The 17,429-nt window shown below is 42.6% G+C and overlaps 1 protein-coding gene across 2 annotated transcripts; it reads left to right on the forward strand.

Annotated features, from left to right (window-relative positions):
- The first annotated feature begins 527 nt into the window (after positions 1–527).
- On the forward strand, positions 528–3,575 carry c19h1orf115 (chromosome 19 C1orf115 homolog). Of its 2 annotated transcripts, XR_006025571.1 has the most exons (3): positions 528–936; positions 2,464–2,662; positions 2,753–3,575. XR_006025571.1 is itself a non-coding variant. In XM_042073454.1 (2 exons), exons 1-2 carry the CDS (start codon positions 613–615, stop codon positions 2,599–2,601), a joined length of 462 nt encoding a protein of 153 aa, XP_041929388.1. In that variant the 5' UTR covers positions 528–612; the 3' UTR covers positions 2,602–3,575. The 2 variants fall into 2 exon arrangements, 1 of the variants encoding a protein (XP_041929388.1); XM_042073454.1 differs by having other exon boundaries at positions 2,464–3,575.
- The last annotated feature ends 13,854 nt before the right edge of the window (positions 3,576–17,429 follow it).

The raw sequence follows: 17,429 nt of genomic DNA on the forward strand, positions 1-17,429 counted from the left end.
AATAGAGAAAAGGGAAAAGAAGAAAAAATTATAATAATGCAAACAGACAAACAAAAACACAAAACAATAAATAAAACATCAGATATTTAGAATTAAGTAAAGATGAGAGCATGTCAAACATCATAGGCCTTCCAACTATTATCAAGCCTGAATTTTAATGTAATGTAGAGTTGAGTTGAGTGTTGAATGTAGCCTATTAATTAACCTATGGACACTGTTTTCCTAGTGCTCTCACACTGAAATAGGCTATAGCCTAGTCATTTTAGGCGACGTTAAATCGATTTGAAAAGTCTGTTTCATGTCACCGACAAAAACGCTGTACTTTTCCGTTTGATTTTGTAAAGAAAAAGACAAAAAACTTTGACAAGGGCCATTTCACTCACACATGGTCATACAATAATGATGGCCAAAGAGCCCTTAATAAACGACGTCAGACACTTTAATTGCTCATATAAGCGAACCGAATACCTCAGTCTTCTGATAATGAGAACCCACACTTCTGCGCATGACAAATAGGTGAAGTCTTGCCTGTGTGCAAAGTTCGACTGTCAAGAGTGTAGCCTACCTGGTCAGCATTACGTGATAACAAAATAAACTGCATGACAAGTGAGAATGCCTTCGAGAAAGCGTATCAAAATTAAAAGGAAAGCTCAATCTAAATCAGAAGATCGTTCAAGAATAATTGAATGTGTCGAGGACCAGGACGAGGAGCCAAAGGCGACAGACCATTCGCTTGAGCAGCACAATGTAAAAAACGTGTCCAATGGTCCCGACAGTAAATCCAAAACGGGCGGAGAGAAATGTTCTAAAGAAGTTCACTTCGCTTTCCTTCCAGACAAATACGAACAGCTTAAAGAGGAAATTGACAACAGTAAAGTAAATTCAAAAGAAGAGGAATTGGAGAAAAGACGGCAGAAGTACAAACAAATCCGAAAGGTAGGCTTAAAAACACAAAACCAAATAAAGCTCTCTTTTTTGCCTGAAACAGTTAGTTTTAATATGATCATGAAGGAAAGAGTTTGCCGATAGACTGCAGGTAGCCTATTGATGGACTGACTGATTAATTGAATGTATCTAAATAAAGTTTTCCTGAGGCTTCAGTGAGGTCCCATGTCATTACTAAATGTGGCCTAGTCATACTCATACATCAAAAATGAAAGTAAAAAAAAAGATAAATCCCCACTATTTACATCTGAAGACTGTGGAGTGTAATATAGGCATGTCCTTGTTGTATGTTAATTGACGTTTATGCCCAGCCCCTTGGAAGAGTGGCTGTCACTTGTAAGGGGAAGCACTTCTACAATAAGGTATAGTTCAGTAATTGCTCAAGTGCTGAATCATGGTTATGCTGGTTAACCATATATATATATATATATATATATATATATATATATATATATATATATATATATCACGCTGTGTTAGACCAGACTCTTGTGAACAAAAGTCTCTAATGACCTATAAACTACTTTTTACTTTATGATGACACAACTTGTTTAAAGAATATATGAAAAACCCTAGCCTTTACTAATATAAACAAGTATTTTACAAGGTTCACGCTCTGGTTTACATGCAATGGTGAGCTAGGGTAGCCTTTTTACCTGCTATGAACGGATTAAGACTAATCCTCGGAAATATGTGGTAATTCACTGATTCTTTTGTCAGGATAAATTAAGAACATCAGTGCTTATTTTCTCTCCCTTCCTCTCTTTCGCACGCGCGCCGCACACACGCACACACACACACACGCACACACACACGCATGCACGCACGCACGCACACACACACACGCACACACACACGCACACACACACGCACGCACACACGCACACACACACACACACGCACACACACACACGCAAGTTCTAGTTGCTTAATTTGTATAATCAGAATCACCCAACCATTTACACAGGGAAGACGTCAGTTTTCTAAACTGTACATTCTTTGCACATGTTTTTACTAGCCTGTTAAGGTCGGAAAAACCCTCTTCTGCCCAGTACATATCACAACCCAAGAGTTTTAGAAGTTGTTCTTAAGTAGGGTCACCAGACATGTGGATTAACTTCGGGTCAGTGTGTCATAACCTCCTGTGGGGTGTCTGGCCTTTGACAATGGGATCCTTGTCCTCAATACTTTATCACACTCAGAAGTGTAGGCTAGCTGTCAGTCATTAATTATGCCTTGTAAATCTCAAAAGTGGTGTTTCACATTGATGTTTGAGTTCAGTCTAGGTATTTGTACTTGTCTCTTTGCAGTAACATTTATTGGGTTATCTAAATGTCTTGCTAAATGCATACCTGTTGTCCATTTGAGCCTAAGTTACCAGCAACGGTTGAGCTGTGGTCTATCAGGAGTGCTAACAGTAGTTTTGTCTTTTTGATGTGTGTGTGTGTGTGTGTGTGTGTGTGTGTGTGTATGCTTGTGCGTGATGTGATGTGTGCATGTGTGTGTGTGGTCATTCAGAATGTGGGGAAGGCGGTGCGGTTCAGCTGGAAGTGTCTGGTCGTGGGCCTGCAGACTTTCGCCTCCGTCTACTCCACCCCTCTGTCTGCTGCCTCCACCATCATCCCAGAGATGAACCGCGCCCACCCAAGATCCTGATGGGTCGCCGACTGGACCCCTGGGATCCAGCATGGCTTCACCGACCAGGAGAAGCACTGAGGTGAAGACTGGCTGAAGACTGTCTGGATTCTAATAATTTCTTATTCAATGTGCTTTGCGGCTGGCTGCTAATAATATTTACTTTCCCCAGTGTCTTTTCAGATGCTGACCAAACCAGTTTGTGTGTGTGTGTGTGTGTGTGTGTGTGGCATGCTGTACTAACATGACGCATCAGTGTGCATGCCAAATTGGCAGGGGAGTGCATGAATCAGATAGTATTTAGAAGGACCCTGAGTGGTGATCGGTAAACAATCTGGAGTGGTTTAAAGAGAGCAGTCAGATGCACTCTGCTTTATGTGGATGGTTACCTGGGTATTTGAAAAGGCCGTGGGATATATGGGGCTGTGGTCTGCCAAGTTGGGTTTTGAAAGTCTACGCACCTGTGCCACGGTCTGATTTACGACGGGGCTGTTGCACATTCTAACGATGGGAGAGTGGTCATTAGACCCATCATACGGCCAGATGTTTTGATAGGACAAGTAAGTTGTGCTCGGGGGGGTACGTGGATGTTGAATCGCAAAACGGCGGAGAGGCCCATATAGGGTTAGCAGACGTGACTTGAGTAGAGGGATGGTGGGAAAGGAAGCATGTAAACTGCACAATAAGATTGAGATGGCAATGAAATGAAGATATGAAACTAAAAGATAGGCCCAGCGTGGACATAATATATGCTATCCTCTGATATATATGTATGACTGAGTCATTTGCACTGTTAATGAGTCATTTGTACAGAAGTGTAAATATGTATAATTATTTTTCTAAAATCTAATGAAGTGGTGTTAATTTTTTTATTTTCAAGATATGAACTAAAAATCTAAATCTATATGGAGATTTTTGTTTTTGAATATACAGATGTTGATCCCTTTTTGACTGAAACAACATGCATTAAAAAACTCTTGGAACCACAAAACATGCACTATTGTTTGTCCATCGAGTGTCACTGTTGCGTAAATGATCACAGCTTTTGTTTGCAGACCCATTCTTAGACAGTTGCACAAACTAAGCTGGTTGTGCAAGACAAAGTGTGGAGTTAACACGTCTTTGTAAAGTCTTAGGGCAGAGTTTACAGCGCCCATTTATAGTCATTGAATGAGTTGCATTTTCTCTTGAATCAGTTGGTTCCTTGGATCAGTGGCATAAGCCCTGATTTGTAACACACTTCAAGCCCACTGGAAAGCTCCAGACGCTCCACCATCATCCATCGCCAGACTTTTATACATGTAACAGGAAAGCACCTCTTAGCTACTGGCCAGAGTGAACACCCTGATCGTTGCGCAACTGATTTATATGACACTTTAATCCGGCTCTACATCACAAGTCCAATCTCATATTTTTGGAAGATCAAGCATTGAACAGCTCGATGCCAAATTCTTTGCAGATGTTAGTGTGGCAGAGGGCCCTTGATCTTTCCCAAAGTTGGAATAGAGGTTGAAAACTGTTCTGGGTGCATGCTTGACGGTTTTTCCCATTTCTCTCCAAAGTGGGGGGCTAGAGGCTAATTTGGTTTGTGGAAAATCTGTCAACATTTCATTCAGCTCTTCAAAGCAATTGCTATGGGAAAAAAGCTATTAGGGCAATCAACACCATATTCAAAGACATCTAATAATTCATATTATTATTATTATTTATTTATATTATTATTAAAGAGGAAACGGCCATAGGATTAGGCATACAGTGCAGTGTTTTGATAGTTTCCTGTGTGTAAGGCCCAGGTTTATTAGTTCTACTTTTCACCTTGATGCAGCAACTAACAAATGTGCTTGCAACTACAGTATATATCTCTTTTAAAGGTAGAGTCCATGATTCTGACTACGGAGCTCAACAGCTAATCAAATGATGCTCACAACACAATGTGCTGATTGGCTGAAATAATTTACGGCTATGAGCCACTATGTTTGTTTCCCATTTACAGAGCCGGGACTCTGTCCAAACACTGGAATATTTTTAGTCCACACGCCGAATGAAATATAGGACCCCAAAAATTCCCTGAATTGGACAGAAAGTGTATTGGATTAGGATTGCAGATTCCTCCATAGGATGAATTAAAGGATGTTTATAAAGTACAATTCAAAGGAATAGACAAAAGTAGGAATTTTGTCAAATTTTGTAACGGGTATCCATTTAATACTAAGAGGGTACCCAATTTTGTCTATAACCAATAAAAAGGGTCATTCTCTTAGCTGCAACCTCACACAGTGCAATATCAGGTGTTGCAGGCGTGTATCCACAATGTCAGAGACTACTTTCTCCAGATTTGAAGCTGATATTTTCTGGTAAAATAATTCAACACTGTGTTATGAACCCATGATTTAAATGTTTCCTACAACATGCGCTGGCTTCTGCTGTGTGTGCGGACACTATCCCATCCCATCTCTCAGTGAGATTTCAATCACTCTCTCAACACAGCGTTTCCCCTTCCATTATTCTTTGATTGTCATCGCAAGTCCATCTTCAGCTTCTCTGTAAGGGACAGCCGGAGGAAGCAGGGCCCAGAGTACATGTCCACTTTTACATTAGGGATGACTACATGTGCCTCCTCTCCCACAGGAACACACCAAGCACACTTGAAAGCATTTCCTGCAAATGGACAGAGCTTTTGGCGCCATTTACCGCAAAGATGTAAAGATTTTGCGGGAAGTATACTTGTGCAGATATGGTCTACGCACAGTGTGGATGACGGAAATTTCATCATCCGCGCCGGGCGTAAGGCCTTTCTGTGATGCACCAAGACTTTCTGTCCAGATTCAAGATGCTCCAAGTGAACAAGACAAGGAGGTTGCTACTGCACCATGTCACAAAGCGGTTCACCAGTTGCCTGTACTCCGTCTCCTCACCATCACTGACACACCCCACAACTGCAGAATCATCTGAGGTCTTCTGCAGGTGACATGACATGAAGTTTGAGGTGTACAGTGTGAAAAGAAAAGGAGAGAGCACAGTACCTTGTGGTGCTCCTATGTTACTGACTACCTGCTCAGACACACACCCTTCAAGTCTCACAACCTGTGGTCTGTCAGTCAGGTAATCAATAATCCATGAAGTTGTGGAGGTGTCTACCCACATCCATTGCAGCTTCTCACATAGCAGCATAGGCTGTATGGTGTTAAAAGCACTTGAGAAATCAAAGAGCATGATCCTCACAGTGCTGCTAGCCCTGTCCAGGTGAGAGTGCATTCTATGAAGCAGGTAGATTAAGGCACCCTGAACACCCACCTCTGGACGGTATGCAAACTGTAATGGGTCCATGTAGGTGGTCACCTGTGGTCTCAGGTGGGCTATCAAGACTGATTCCCCTTCACCTTAAAACCTGTTATGGTTTTCATACCCATCCACACATCTTTCTGGAGCTTGCTCTCCAGCTTCCTCCTGTATTCCTCCTGTTCTCTCTCAGCCTCGCTTTCAGCTCCCTCTGCACGCACCTCTGCATCTCTCTGTCACCATCCCTAAAGGCTTTCTTTTTCTTATGTAATAACTCCTTTATATATCTGGTGATCCAGGGCTTGTTATTGGCAAAGCACTTCACTTTCCTAGTTGGTATGACATTGTCAACGCAGAAGGTGATGTATTCTGTTATACAGTCCGTCATTAAGTCAATGTCATTTCCATGGGGTTCACAGAGCGCATCCCAGTTTGTGACCTCAAAGGCACTCCTGCAGAAGCTCATTAGCTTCCTGTGACCACCTCCTTACTGTCCTTGTAGTCACTGGCTGCTGCTGAACAATGGATGTGTAAGTGGGTGTGAGAGAAACAGAGCTGTGGAACTGTAAGTGTCATGCACATTTGCATAGTAAGTCCAATGTTGTTTTGTCTCTGGTGGAACAGTTCACAATGCTGAATGAATATAATGCAATAATAATTCCCCTCACCATTAGAAAACGATTGTTTTCCTACACGTCTCCATTTTGTTTTCTTTTTTCCCTGCACAACATAGCAGTGGTTCTGCGACCCCCCAAAAAACATGGGCCAATTCTTGCCCTTCTCTCTAACCGGCGGAATTTGGTTTCAAAATGTTGTGAGATGGGCATTGGAAGCAGAGGCAGAAAATGTCTTCTCTCCTAGGTAGGCATAATGTCAACATCAAAGGCATTATGTCAATGGCAGCCTTTGACTTAAAAACCTTTGCAAATCATTTTGCGACCCCTCCAATATTTTTGGTGACCCCCAGTTTGAGAACCGCTGGAATATAGAATGATATCAAAGAGATGACAGTGTTTCTGTACAGCTGACCAGCATCTCAGAGGCCTGCGAATCCTTGGTTTCACCTGCACTGATAGACCAGTCTCTCAGCATCCCGCTGAGACCCAGATGTTGGACCTCAAACGACACTTAATACCCATGCTCTTTCCAAAACTCTTTCTAAAAAAACTGGAATAGACACTGATCAATTGCCAGTGCAGCCAAGCACGCCTTCCTCTCCAGCATACTCTCTCTAAGCCACTCTGGCTTAATCATTTTTATTGATTTTATTTATTACATTTTTTTCAGCGCTGCTTTGGAAGGAGGTGTGGTGCACACCGATCATGGGTCTCTGAGCGGCTGGGCTCAAAGCTAACGACAGGACTTTTTAGTCTGGTGCTTGGACGCACAGTGTGTTCTAGACAAAGCATCACTCAAACTGGGCTGACTCAGCATGAGCTCAGCAGTCCCAGGGGAATGAAACCTCTGCTAGGGAGGAGAGATAAAACCCAACCTGAGAAATGTCCTGGGCCTGTATACAGTCAAAAGAATTCAACTTTTACGGCCATTTGCGGTGATTCAGAATAGAAAGGGTGAGTAAAGTGATAGTTTACCGGACGAGACTTCTATAAAGTATGATGAGAACCTGCAAAAGATAAAAGCTGCATGACATGTCCGTGACAACTAGGGTATGTATCAGCAACAGTATATAGTGACAGTTCAACCATGAAGTTCAACCAAGATGTTTGGCTTCTAAACATCATCGGAAAGCAATGACTGAACAGCCAGGGGTATTGCAAGCGGGAAGCGGGGGGTTATGAGTGTTATAACACCCCCACTTTTGCTAAAACACAATTATACCCCCTCCCACTCTTTTGTCACGAAAATGTAGAAATGCAGGGAGTCAAAGATGTTGAAAGCAGGGGTGCGGGGGTCCCTGCACAAGTGAAACTTAACACTGGAGATAACATGGGCTAGAAGCAATGATATTTCAAACAACAAACTACGTGGATTCCTGTAACTATATCCATGAAAACAGCATGGAAACTGCATAGCCTAATCCTAATATTTAAATTTAATTAAATCTTTGAATTAACATTTTTGAATTTGATCTTACAGCTCTGTCCTTATACTGTATTTTACATTTACTTAATATATAGTATAGCTTAATTAGTCTATAGCTTAGGCCTATGCATTAATAGCTCAGTGATACCTCAAAACACCTCGAATTAGGCTGATGTCTGTTGGGCTGAAGTTGCGACTTATTGTAGCCTAACAGAATTAGCTATATCATAGCAAATAACCTATTGCGATGACAGCTTTCACATTCACTTGTCTTGCTGGAGTGAACGCAGACCAAGGGCTTGCACAAATAAATAAATTCTGCATCTCCGGTCACCTAAAGAGTAAGATGATGTGCATCTCTGTTCACCAAAAGCTATGATTGTGTTAACCCATTTGCATTAAACATAATTTCTGTCAAGTGTCAAGCAGTGAAGTGATAGCAGATAATGTAGGCCTACATGTCACATGAGCAACACAGATGAGGGGCGCTGCTTCTGTCCCTCCCAAACTGCATTAAACGGTGTGTTTAGCAGCCAGAATAAAAAAAAAATCCAACAAACCCCCGGACACCCGCTAATATCGTCCGCACCCCCTCTCAGAAAATACTTCCACCATCTCTGCAGGGAGTTATTTATCATTTAGCCGGATTATTTCACTCCCCTATTCCAGAACCACCCCACTTTTAAAAAGCTTGATACACCTCTGTGAACAGCAACATCCATGTCATTCCTGCTTCCAGATTGGGAGGGCTCATTAAGACACCCAAAAGTAAGGTTACACCACACAAGGTCGGGCCTCTGTAGGGTTGCAAAAATACACTGCCCCCCCCCCCCCCTCCTCTATCTCACAGGCAACAATAATAGCTTTACGGGCATGTCAGTTTTCAGCATTTTCTCTTTGTTTGTTTTCCAAAGGGGAAGTGTCTGTCTGTATTACACATACTGCTTCCTTGCCTAGCCTTTTCTCCCAAACATAACTTCATAACAGTGTACGTTCCATGTCACCCCCTGACCTGCTAGTTATATTAGCCATGTCCAACAGACATCCTGTACAAGGCATATTTCAGTTACCGCTTAGTGTCTTTTTCTGCTGCAACTCATCACAGTACAACGAAATCTTGACTTAAGTGTGTACGCTTCATTTCACCCACTCCCAACCAAGCCCAAAAGCATTACTCTGAGTGTACATATATATAGCACATAAATAACGTCATGCTACAGACAGTTAAAAACAGAGACAGGGTCAGAGTTCAGTGCTTGATGATGTATTTGGATGTGATAACGACACAGGGAGGGCCAAATTTATGACACATCCTCCCATTGGTATTCTCTCTCTGCGGTACCGGCAGAGTTTGGTGGAGAGGCTGATTTACTGGTGTGGATAGTCCCCCTGCATGTTGTGTGGATAGTCCCCCTGCATGGTGTGTGGATAGGCCCCCTGCATGGTGTGTGATGAGATTATGCCTCATGCTTCTTCTGGCCCGACGACTGCATCTGTATGCAATCACTCACTCTCCATTAGGACAGCCAATGCCGGGCACGTTGGCACAGAACCTCTTTCCACCTGTGTCTAAAGCCGTCTCTCTCTCTCTCTCTCTCTCTCTATCTGTGTGTGTGTGTGTGTGTGTGTGTGTGTGTGTGTGAATGGGTACATTTTTAAGGCATTAACCTGCAAAGCAGTCTGAGTACTCTGATAATTAAAAAATAAATGTAATCCTTTTACAACTGGAAGATTCTGGAAGAGAGACGACTTGCCGTATATGCACTGACCCACACTCTCAATTTGCAGAATTAATCTGTGAGGAATGTCCTCATCCCCATTCACTAATTTAGCAGGGCATCCCTATCCAGAGTATCTCACAGCACAGATACACTCATTACATACACTCAGATTCTCATTAGTAATAATGAGGCCTTAGTGCTGCCGTCTCCTGGGATCAAACACATGGGGGCTGTTAGTAACAGCGAATTCACCAGTTTATATTTATGTTATGTTTCTTGGCAGACACTTTTGTCCAAAGCGACTTAAATTACATTATCATTACAATGAATAGTTTAATGTCAAATAGCCTACATCATACACAATGATGATGATTGTGATGATGATGATGATGAGGGTCATGATGATGATAGCATCTTTATGATAGACATAATAATGTAGTTAAGCTTCGGTGCTCAGGAGCACAGTGCCCTGAAGGAAGAGAGACGAGGAGGACCTTCTCCATCACTAATGACCACACAAACACCTCGGTGGCCCTTCTCCATCACTAACGACCACACAAACACCTCAGTGGTCCTTCTACATCACTAATGACCACACAAACACCTCAGTGGTCCTTCTCCGTAACGACTACACAAACATCTCAGTGGTCCTTCTCCATCACTAACGACCACACAAACACCTCAGTGGTCCTTCTCCATCACTAACGACTACACAAACACCTCGGTGGCCCTTCTACATCCCTAATGACCACACAAACACCTCGGTGGCGCTATGTGCATGCAAGATAACAATGGAACTTTGCTTCGGTCTCCTCCATTTATGTCCTATAATATGTCCTTCCTTGAAGGCCTTTACTTAACATGCACAGACATGCCTCAGTGGTGCTGTATGTGCTCGGGACCTGTGGACTCTAAGGCATCTTCTCCCGCCTCACCCGCTCTGTGATTCAGACTCCCCAAAGACCCCAAAGACCCAAAGCTACGCAAGCAGTGTGTTACTCATCAAATGATTATTCAGTGGCATTGGCACTCCCTGCCTCCTCCTTTCGCCACCTCCCCCCCCCCCTCGCCTTAGACACATGCTCAGCTACACGTCTGCTTCGGGACTACCTGTCCACTCCCCCCCAGGCACACACTCCCGCTCTCCTCAGCTCACTTCATGACTTCAGCTCATGGCATGAATGACCCAAAGCTACGCAAGCAGTGTGTTACTCATCAAATGATTATTCAGTGGCATTGGCTGGTGTCATCCTGAGTCTGGTGATAGATAGAATTGACTCTGTTGTGGCTGATGGGCTAATGGCTCTGGTTACGGTGGAGGCGAGTGCCTCAAGAATTCAGTGTTTTGAGTCCAAATGCAAAGACAACAGGATGGTTTGGGCGGAATGAATGATTCATTCAGAGAATTCAGGGCAGCCATGATGCAGTGCCATGACGACCAGCTTCATCCAATCTTTCTGTCTATTCCTTTTTTCAAATTTAAATTCAATAAATAATCAATTTATTACACAGCTCTTCATAATGCTGCAGAATGCTCCATTCACTCACTTGAATGGGCCTTCCCAATGTTCGGTGGTCTGATATTTCTCGATAACAGACCATTGCTAAGTATAACAGACCGCTGTTAAGGAAAATGGGTTTTGTGCTTCTAATTCACGTCTTTCATATTACTCCGCATTTATTCTGGTCACTTCTTGCATTGGAACTTCATTCAAAAGTGAAAGCAGACGGTTAATCAGCTGTGTTCTAAAGAATGTTTGATTCAAATTCACGCTGGTGAATCCGCTGTTCGCCCTATCGGGACTTATTTTCCGATAATGACCGGCGTTCTATACATTATCCTTTACATAATACAGAGAAGCAGAGAGACACATTCGCTCTGTCAAACACACACACACACACACACACACACACACACACACACACACACACACACTCTGAGTGAGTGAGTGAGTGAGAGAGAGGGAAATCTAAACAAGGATATACAAGCTCTTCTCACTCTCAGAATGCTCTCAGTGCTTGCTGTTTTGTTAATTCGTGTGACTGTGTGACTGCCGCTCAGATCCCAGTCGAGGCCTGAGCCCAATGAATCATAGCCAAGAGAGGAATGCAGTTAGAGACGATCATAAAAGTCAGGCTGCACAGAGTATACAGCAGTGTCAAGGCAGCGGATGTATTTTATGTGAGTGTCCGTGTTTCCCAGACTCTCTAAGTCCACGCCACCCACTGGATCAACAGATGACTGGCCCACACTGTGTACGGCTAAAGTTCAATTTGTAAGTTTCACCTCATGTAAACATGTGTTTCTGTATGGTGCCATAACAACAAAACTAGCTGCAAAAAAGAGATTTAAAACACAAAATGTGTTCCGCAGCTGATGTAATCCGTTCCACCTATTTGAGGACTGGAATGATATGTTCTGTGACAAGTATAGTTTATTTTGATTATCTTGAGACTAAACAAACATCTAACACTTCCACAAACACACTCAGTGCTCTTCCAAACCAGCCCAGAGATTGGTTCGAACAAAATAGGTGTGTCATGTAAACAGAGCCACCTAACATAACTAACTTCTGAGGCCGCAGAAAGAGCCTCAGAAGCTGGTGTCTCATTTGCTTATTTTTTGAATGAAGGCACAAGCCTCTTTTTTCATCCAAAGTAATTCATGGATGCCCAGCACATAGTTCAGTGCGAGTTTCCACCTAATTTAACAACACAAGCCGACAGGTAACTGCAAAATTTAATCTGCCAGAAGCTATTTTTAGACTCTACCCAATCAGCCTCACTATATACTCCATAACTCTCCAGGCCCTGGCAAATGGTAGCGTTATACCTCATCCTAGATGCAGGGCAACTCTGCAGAGATGGATGCAGCTCTGTGAGGGTGGTATTTTAACATTTATTTATCCCTACACTTATCCCCATATGAATCTTAATAGCACATACTTGGGAGACTGCATAGTCTTTTGCCTCCGCCTCTAATCAGACAAAAATAACAGCAGAATGATGAGGCCTCGGAGAGAGTTATAATTAAACCCTTCACTCAGATGTTGGCTAGTGCGACCATAAGATTCAGTTATGACATCTCAGTGGACGAGAGAGCTTGTTGATATTACCATCTAAATAACGGGTCAGCAACAACAAATAGAAACTGGACATGGATTATACGCGAGGAATCTTCCCAGAGATGGAGGGATGCGGACAGCCTACTTAGTTTTAATAGGGTCAGAGCAAAACGCAGACAGTGCGACTCCAGTCCGACGACGGCAGCGGACGACCTGCAAACAGGAAAGGGGCCGTCAGCTTTGCCAGGACGCGAGACGGGAGATTAAAGCCAACACAAACAGACTGTTGTTGCTCAGGATCTGTGAGATCTCTCGGAAGATGCCGGAAGATGAGGATGAGGATGAAGATGAAGACGAGGCCACTGGAGCAGATGTTCCAAATCGAGACTGACACTACAAAAGACAGTGCCTAGAGAAGGCTCACTCATGTCCTCTTTTCTTGACATGCACTTTTCTTCTGTTGATGTTTTCTTCTCTCTCTACCCCTCTCTCTCTCCCCTTGCCTCTCCTTCTACCTCTGCTTGCCTCCCTTACAAATACCAAAGAACATTTTATATAGTCCTATTGATCAAGTGGATTGAGAGAGAATGAGAGAGAGAGAGAAAGAAAGAGAGAAAAAGAGAGAGAGGCACTTGAGGGAGAGTCCTGGCAGTGCTTCCCTGTGCTCGGACTGGCTCATTCATTCACCTAACACCTCATACATCAGCCGTTGGAGAAGGGGGTGGGGGGGGGGTCACTCTGCCCTCCACCCTCCTCTCCCTGCCTCCTCCTTTCGCCACCCCCCCCTCACCCCCCTCGCCTTAGACACATGCTCAGCTACACGTCTGCTTCTGGACTACCTGCCCGCTCCCCCCCAGGCGCACACTCCCGCTCTCCTCAGCTCACTTCATAACTTCAGCTCATGGCACGAATGCACGGGTCCTCATTTAAATCATGAATGCACGGGTCCTCATTTAAATCATGAATGCACGGGTCCTCATTTAAATCATGAATGCACGGTAAATCATGAATGCACGGGTCCTCATTTAAATCACGAACGCACGGGTCCTTATTTTAATCACGAATGCACGAGTCATCATTTAAATCACGAATGCACGGGTCCTCATTTAAATCACGAATGCACGGGTCCTCATTTAAATCACTTCATGAATGCACGGGTCCTCATTTAAATCATTTCATGAATGCACGGGTCCTCATTTAAATCATGAATGCACGGGTCCTTATTTAAATCATGAATGCACGGGTCCTCATTTAAATCATGAATGCACGGGTCCTCATTTCAATCACGAATGCACGGGTCCTCATTTAAATAATTTCATGAATGCATGGGTCGGGTCCTCATTTAAATCACGAATGCACGGGTCATCATTTAAATCATTTCATGAATGCATGGGTCGGGTCCTCATTTAAATCACGAATGCACGGTCGGGTCATCATTTAAATCACGAATACACGGGTCCTCATTTAAATCATGAATGCACGAGTCCTCATTTAAATCATGAATGCACGGGTCCTCATTTAAATTACGAATGCACGGGTCCTCATTTAAATCACAATGCACGGGTTCTCATTTAAATCATTTCATGAATGCATGGGTCGGGTCCTCATTTAAATTATGAATGCACGGGTCCTCATTTAAATCATTTCATGAATGCATGGGTCGGGTCCTCATTTAAATCATGAATGCATGGGTTGGGTCCTCATTTAAATCACGAATGCACGGGTCCTCATTTAAATCATTTCATGAATGCATGGGTCGGGTCCTAATTTAAATCATGAATGCACGGGTCCTCATTTAAATCATGAATGCATATGGGTCGGGTCTTCATTTAAATCATGGGCAAAGCACAAAGCTGTGTCTTGAACATGAACTTAACACTATCATGTTGCATGTGGGCACATTGCACTGACCCATTCATGTGCTTTGAATCTGGCTCATGGTATCAAATGCTCGCTTTGGACAAAAGCATCTACTAAATACTTTAACCATAATCATAACCATACATGACCAAACATGTTTGCCAAGTTTTGCCAGATCAGCTTTAGTTGGTGTTTGCTTGTTGCCCAAATGTGCAATTTTCATGTCATTTAAATTAGGGACCATAGTGTGGATGATTGAGTGGCAGTCCCACTGGCCTGCTTTGTGTAGGAAAGAGGGGTAGGGAGCGACTACTTTCTTTCCATATGATCAGAAAGAGGGATTTCCAGATGCTTTATTATATATTATAGCGTGGGTATTGCTACAGGATGATGTAGCAATACCCACGCTATAATATATAATAAAGGAGGCTGTCAAGAGGCTGTCAAGGCAGTTTGATTAATAGTATGAATGTACTGTATGTAATGCATTTTTTACATCTCTCTCTCTCAAACACACACACACACAATTGCAAAAGTATATCTACATATTATGTTGCACAGCCAGCTGAGATTCAAGATTTGTCATAAATCATTTAAATCCTCATGTTTCATGCAACCTCAAACAAACAGTAATCTACTGTACTGTAATGAATGATAAATAATATAAAACGACTCGTGGGGAATATTCCGTAAAGAACTGTAGGAGGACACCCACCCTTTTGGAGAGCTTTGTGTTGCACTTTGTGCATTTTAAATGCGCTATAAAAATAAAATTGACTTGACTTGACTTGACTTTTGTTCTGTGCTAACTGTTGCCCATATATTTACAAGTACTTTCTACAACTATTACACGCCAGACCTGTTTAGAGCATTTGGCCTATATGTTCACATACTGAGATAAAATCAGTATTACTTTGCAGATTTAATCTGCATGTAAAATGCTACATTCATCTTTCTTCCTGACTTTAAATTGACAACCAGGTCTATGTATATGACTCTGCTGCAATCAGTGGCAGACCCTGGTTTTTATGGTTAGGCCTTTAATAACCATTTATCTTATTGTGGCACTGAAAACCAGTTAGGTGACAAACATGTTTTTTTCTGTGCAACCCTTAAAACCTTTTTGAGACAAGGATCCAATAAATACATGGTTTATACTTTGCCAGGTTTATAGTTAATTTTTAACCAGATCCATGTATAAATTAACAGCCTACAATCAAGGATAGCAGTCAACAGCAGAAAATATTATTGGATTCAGTTTTATCTTTACAGATGTTATGTTCAAAAGCAGATAGGGCCCTAGACCATCTGGTTCTGTGGTCCATGGCTGGAAGAAACATTGACCAAATTTTGTTGCTATGTGTGCTTCTTAGTCCTATAGCAATCATTCATTTCCTTTTTTGTCAAGCCACTGGCTAAGGATCTTTACTGTTTTTGATATGTAATGCAACCAATCGGTGTCTTGAGTTACACATCACATTGTCCAGATGTTATTGAATCATAGTCCCTTCTCAAAAAGAAATGAGCAAAACGGAAAAATACTCTCAAGAGCATGCTGCTTTCCAGCCCCAACCGTCCAGTAGTGTGTGGAAGCAATCAAAGGCTTGTCTTGACCTTTGCCATTAAGATACTGTGTGCCATGTTTTGAACTCTGCAACCCAGTGAAAACCAATGGAGAAGACACTATGGAGCTGAGGAGAAGGAGGATGCCTTTCAAGTTACACATAGCACTGAACAACGCTCTGGGAAAAAAATAACTGTGCAACACGGAACCATGAATGATTCTGTGAGCTTAGAATGTCTGTGGATTCTACTCAACAAACTCAGATGAAGAGTTCAATGTTAGCTCCTCCTGGGGTTTGGTGACTAGCATCCAACGATTCATAATGAGTGACACTCCTTTAGAAGACAGATCAGTCCTGTAGTAAGAAAAGGGTTCCTGGTTCCAGTCAGAAAGTTCCAATACCCCTGTGGTTCCAGTCAGAAAGTTCCAATACCCCTGTGGTTCCAGTCAGAAAGTTCCAATACCCCTGTGGTTCCAGTCAGTCCATTTTCTTTACCTGAGTGGATGTGAGTGTATTGGTGGATATGAGATTTCTGTTGTGAAATGCTTTAAAGGTCTGAAAGAACAAAAACAATACCATACAGATGCAGTCATACTGTAAGTATGTATCCCATAGATCAGGGATTCCCAAACTGTGGATGCGAGATGAAGAGGGCAATGTCAGAAAAGTGTTGAAAATGATTAATTAATTCATAATGTAATTAATTCATAAATAATACATCATTTCTAATCGGGTTATAATGATATGGAAACATGAAATTAAAGGAAATCATTTGTAAACTCTATAGTAGGCTATGTTTTCATTTTTAAAAAAAATCTACCCACAATGCACATGATTTCCTGCAGGCAGCCAGAATAACTGGCGCGTTAGTTTCGTGGAAATATAGGCTAGGTAGAAGGCTACGCAAACATGGACAACTGGCTAAAAACTGGGACACTGTCCAAAAGGCCTAATTAAAGCGATCGAAGAGGAGAAGCGAGAGAAACAGAGCAGGAGGCAGATAACGATGGGATGGGATGGGGGGGCAGAATGATGAAGGTGGAGCGCAGGGGGATAAAAGAAAGGACGACACAGAAAAGACTTATTAGGGCTTATTGGGCTTCACGTGGATTGGTAGACAGACTGCCCAAAGCCACAGTGCGTGGTTTGCAGTGAGGTGCTATCTAACCAGTCTAATGTTGTTCTCCACACTGTTTTTTTGCATGAGAGCTCATAGACTAGTTGTACATTTTGATTTTGTTATGTAGGGCGGCTAATTAAACATGATGCCTGGAATGCGTCAATAGAATGTGTTACTTTTTTATGTGTCGGATGGT

This window comes from Alosa sapidissima, chromosome 19, assembly GCF_018492685.1.
Source record: "Alosa sapidissima isolate fAloSap1 chromosome 19, fAloSap1.pri, whole genome shotgun sequence".
Classification (NCBI taxonomy): domain Eukaryota; kingdom Metazoa; phylum Chordata; class Actinopteri; order Clupeiformes; family Clupeidae; genus Alosa; species Alosa sapidissima.

What these genes read in the sequence shown, in the direction of transcription:
- c19h1orf115 (XM_042073454.1), top strand. Translation starts at nt 613, where the DNA reads ATGCCTTCGAGAAAGCGTATCAAAATTAAAAGGAAAGCTCAATCTAAA. An exon ending in AGTACAAACAAATCCGAAAG is followed by an intron (nt 937 to 2,463) that starts GTAGGCTTAAAA and finishes GTGGTCATTCAG; the next exon opens with AATGTGGGGAAGGCGGTGCG.